We start from the raw sequence: 4,828 nt of genomic DNA on the forward strand, positions 1-4,828 counted from the left end.
AGAAAGGGTATTTGAACTTCAAGCAAAAAAAACCAGCAGCTATGGAGTCATAAAGTCAGTAAAGAGAAATAGTTCATCAAAGGGCAGAGGAAAGGGGTCAGCAGATGGAAAAAGAAGCCTGGGTCAGATGGAGAAGGGTCTCCAATGTCAAGTTCAGAGTTTGAGGAGCAGGGACTCTTCCCCAAGAGGTGAGGGAGCTGCAGCAGATTTAAGACAACCTCCCCATCTCTTTCTCTCTGGGGCCCATCTGTTCTCTCTGTATGCACTAACTTGCCCCTGGCCTCCACACAGCCTCAGGAGCGACACTCACAGCACGGTCAGCTCAGACCCCAGTAACCAAGGCAAAATAACCTGCTGCCCCTGATCTGAAAACAGAGAATGCCTGGATCCACAGAGTAGGAGGGACTCAGAGATACATCAGATTCTTTCCTGTCTTTGCACAGATCAGCAAGCTGAGGTCGGTGAAGGGGACTTGCGAAGTCACTCAGCTGACACACAGAATGGTGGCTCCCATGGGGACTTGGGGGATAGCCATCAGGACCAGAACCCTGGTGGTTCCTGCCTTCAGGAAGAGGGGTGAGCACTCACGCGTGGCAGCGGGTGAGCTCAGCAGCATTCTGAGCTCCCTGGCGGATGGCTCCCCCACCCGTGGGGCAAGCCTCCTGCTTATGCTTGGAAGACCCCGGGCGCTGTCTCCACTCCTGGAGGGCTGGCTCCGTGGGCACAAAGCTGATGGATCTGGCTAGTTCCTCTGCTGAAGGCTTCCAGCTGTCCCTGACCTCTCCTTCCTCATCGGAAGGCTGCAGAGAAAGTGTGCCTCTTTATTAAAAAGCACAGCTTTTCTCAATTCCTTTACAGTCCATCTTCCTCCTTATCTTTGCTTATCTGGGGACTGACTGAGGAAAAAGGAACTGATAGGCAGGTAGAGAAAACCACTCCGGTTCACTCCTCATGGCCGAGGTCCTTCCCTGTCCCCTGTGGGACCCTGGACTACTGGAGCTGCTGAGGGCGTCGGCCAGAGACGCTTGGTGCCCTGGGGTGGCTTGCAGAGGATATAGGGCCTGGATTTCAACTGAAACCCTGTGCTTGGTGAATCTTTAACTCAGAAGCCGAGAATAAATTGGAGAAATGTTGCGCTTATTGTGCTATCAAAACGCACTTCCACCCCCCCCCACCACCCCTCCCACACACACACTCCCTACTTCTAGGAGCTAATTAAATTCATCTCCGTATCTTGCGACAGGGAAAACCCTCTAAAAAAAGGAGTAGGACCAGGGGGACACAGGACTGTGGCAGCCCCAGGCCGTGGGCCCTTGGCTTCCACCAGCTTTCCCGCGCGTGACCTCCCCACTGCCAAAGCGACAGGGTCAGCCTTCCAGACTTAAAACGAAGTCGTTTATTTCAATTTTGCTTTCACATTATGTTCCAATACAATCAAAATTCCTGGACGAACCTCTTGAATGAGAGTCCTGCGCATGGACACGATCACCCGGTTCTTGGGCGCCGGGGCGGTTTGGCGGGTGGACTCCAGATTCAGAGGCGGCGATATAAAACTTACGCTGCTTCAGGTACTGCGGAGCAGACGAGACCTGGGGACATCCAGGGACAGTAGGAGTAGGGAGTCTGCGCTCGGGGCAGGCTGGTTCAGGTCCTCGAATTGGGAGTATTTCTGGTGCACTTGAAACGCGAAAACCCAAACTTCGATTCCAGACCGACGGCTGCGCCTGGCCTGGCAAGATTACTCCACATTTCCCTCTTGAACCTCGCCCCGGGGCCCCCCGGCCATCCACCTTGCAGCTGGAGAAGATGCGCAGTTCAGAAAGCCATTTCAGAAAAGTAAAAAGTTCCACTTTGACTTCATCGGATTAAAGCAAAATTAAATCTTGGCTATTCACACGTATGTTACAGAAGACGAGGAAGCATCCGGAAGAACCTCCTTGGCGTTTAGTGGAGCCACAGAGCACGAGGGCGGGGCCCCCCGGCCATCCACCTTGCAGCTGGAGAAGATGCGCAGTTCAGAAAGCCATTTCAGAAAAGTAAAAAGTTCCACTTTGACTTCATCGGATTAAAGCAAAATTAAATCTTGGCTATTCACACGTATGTTACAGAAGACGAGGAAGCATCCGGAAGAACCTCCTTGGCGTTTAGTGGAGCCACAGAGCACGAGGGCATTGACAAGCGTCAGAACATCAAGCAGCCTTAGATTTCACGATCACTCCGAATAGGACATAGAAATACGGGGTGAGTCCTTTCTCGGCTCACAAGCAGCCGAGGATACAAAGTATCTTCAACTAATGAACTCTTGAGCTGTGTGTTAAGAAGAGCAATATTTGTCAAATTGAAACTAACTCTCACGTCCAAAAAAAAAAAAAACTATATCCCCTCTCCAAACTAAAAAAAGAAAAAGAAAAAAGAAAGAAAAAAAAAAGAGAGAGAGGAAAAGGGCGGGGGTAGGTGGAACATATTAGATTTCACTAAATGAAAAGATTCCGAGGAGGTAATAAAGGAGAAAGAGTTCACATATAATGAAATGCAAAGTTTCTTTTCAACGAACTGTAGGAAATAGGAACGGGGGTAAGAAACAAAGACAAGAGAGTCTCTTTCTTGATTACTGTACCTGGAATGGGGGAGGCGAGTTTATTTTTGGAAATTGGGAGTGCGCAGAGCAAAGCGGAATTACTTCTCCGAGTAAGGAAACAGACAAAGTCGTCCGACCGGCTGGCCGCGCACCTTTTTTGCCGGACACAGCTAGGGAACAGGTAGGAAGTTTCCGGCTCCTGTCGCTTTCTCGTCATCTTAATTTCCCGTTTTTTTTTTTTTTTTTAATCCCCCTCCTGCCTTCGCCCTCTCCCTGCCTCCATTCCGGCTATGAGCCAGTTAAAGCGGAAACACGAGGAATCCTGAGAAGGTCGAATACTTCCAGCCCCCCATCAAGTTCCCCCGCTCCAACTTGAGGTATGCTCGGTCGCCTTTTTCCATTTGGATTAGGACTCCGTTGCTGGCGGCCTCCCGGGTCACGTCCTGGTCACCAGCGAAGGCTGAAATCACCGGCCACCCGTTTAACATGAGGCTCACCTGAGAGAGAGAAAGGCCGACTTTAGAGGTGCAACCTCGGAGGGAGTGCAGACGCAAACCGCAGCGCTGAGCTGACTGCCGCCGAGGCCCGGAAACTACGGGGGAGGGAGGACTGGGGAGGGAGAGAGGAGCTTTGCCTCTTAGTACTGAGGGTCAGCAGGGGCGATAAACCACACATCTGGGTGAGCGAAATGGTCTGGACCCCAAGCGGGAGTCGCTTTCGTCCTGGTTTCTAAACCGGGCGCGCAAATGAATCCCTACGGTCCTCTGCTAATCGGTTTAATGAACCCGTAGGTGGCCCTAGCTCCCCAGACCCTTGGCCTCTCTCCCGCTTCATCTAACCTCAAAAAAGAAACAGGCAACTCTGCTCCGGGCGCTCCCGGTAGAACAAAAACAAACATGAACCCCACACGGCCCTTCTCTGTCCCAGTTGCTGGGACACCGTGGCAAAGCCGAGCAAGGTTTCGGACTGATTAGAAATCTCGCTCGGAGCTGCGTTCCGCGCTCCGTCGCCAAACCGCGGATTCCGTGGCCGCGCCAGATCCAGCTGCGCCCGCCACCGTCTGGTTTTGTCCTTGTGGTGGCATCGTCAGCCAAAACGCCAGGCGCCCTCACCCCAGCCGAGTGTCCCGTCTCTGCGCCCAAAGGAAACCTTGCCACCTTCGGGCTCCGGGAGAGCCGGCAAGTACTGGCTAGGACAGGGCTGGAGCCAGGAGGGAGTGGCACAACGCCCCCTCCCTTCTCTCTACGTCCCTCACCAGCCTGGGCTCGCAGCTGCTGATTCAAAAGCTCAGTTACTCTCCAAAGGGACACCAGTGTTGGGAGAGGAGGGAGGTGGACCCTGTCCTTGGTGCTGAAGTCAAGGCAGCCTCCTCTAGGTTTATGAGCGGGGTAGCGGGAAGCTTCCGGAAGCTGTCCCTGGTGCTGACAGCCACCGACACAGGAACTCCCCAGAGTCCCGTAGGAAAGCCAGGGAAGCTTTTCCAAGAGGCCCACAAGGCAGAGGCAGAAAACTCTGGGGATGGGGCTGGGTCCAAAAGCCAATGACAGGGAAAGCAAGGGACCATTGCAAGCCACAAAACCATGAGGCCTTTCTCTCTGTCCCTCCAAGCAGCCCCCATCACATGCAGTAGCTATCCCGTTCTCCCACCTCCGGGTAGCCCGCGCACCCCTGTAGCTAGCAGCCCACTACGGGGCCTGAGGCCAGGCCCAGAAGTGGAGGCTGACCTGGATGGTCTGTCTGTTGTAGACTTTTACCACGTGGAAGTTAAAACTGTAGATCCCTTTGCGCGGGGCGATGAAAGTGCTGCGTTCTGAATCAAAGTTGTTCCCGATGTTCACTAGTACCTATAAGGAGACGGGAGCGAAGGGGAGTATATAGGAGTCAGTCTGGACTGTCATCCCCGTGCCTCTGCAGAGCCCTTGGAGAGGACGGGGCATCGGTATTCCGCCAGCCCCCTACAAGCCCCATCAACCCAATCTGCATGTCGCGAGAGGAAGGAGTACTCACCTGGTCAAAGTAGATGATCATGGTGCGATTACTCATCTCGGACGGCTCGTGGTTGGTGCTCCTGATGGCGGAGAAGGCCACCTTGGCGCTGCCTGAGCGCACAGAGATGCCCAGAGCCGTGCCCGTGGGGTCGGACGTGGGGTTGGAATCGCACACCACCAGACACTTGCCCTCCAGCACGATGGGCTCTGTCTCATTCTGCCCACGGGCCGGGCCCGCCAGCCACGCAGCCCCCAGCAGCAG

The 4,828-nt window shown here is 54.0% G+C and overlaps 1 protein-coding gene across 1 annotated transcript in view; it reads right to left on the reverse strand.

Moving 5' to 3' along the window:
* Positions 1-2,635: 2,635 nt before the first annotated feature.
* CBLN1 (cerebellin 1 precursor) overlaps positions 2,636-4,828 on the reverse strand; it is a 4,157-nt gene continuing 1,964 nt past the window's right edge. The window contains exons 3-5 of the mRNA XM_006154794.3: positions 4,586-4,828; positions 4,303-4,422; positions 2,636-3,075 (exon numbers count right to left, since the gene is read on the reverse strand). Coding sequence (XP_006154856.2) covers positions 2,878-3,075; positions 4,303-4,422; positions 4,586-4,828 — 561 coding nt within the window. The 3' untranslated portion in view covers positions 2,636-2,877. The remainder of the gene's footprint in view (positions 3,076-4,302; positions 4,423-4,585) is intronic.

This window comes from Tupaia chinensis, unplaced genomic scaffold, assembly GCF_000334495.1.
Source record: "Tupaia chinensis unplaced genomic scaffold, TupChi_1.0 Scaffold000422_1, whole genome shotgun sequence".
Classification (NCBI taxonomy): domain Eukaryota; kingdom Metazoa; phylum Chordata; class Mammalia; order Scandentia; family Tupaiidae; genus Tupaia; species Tupaia belangeri.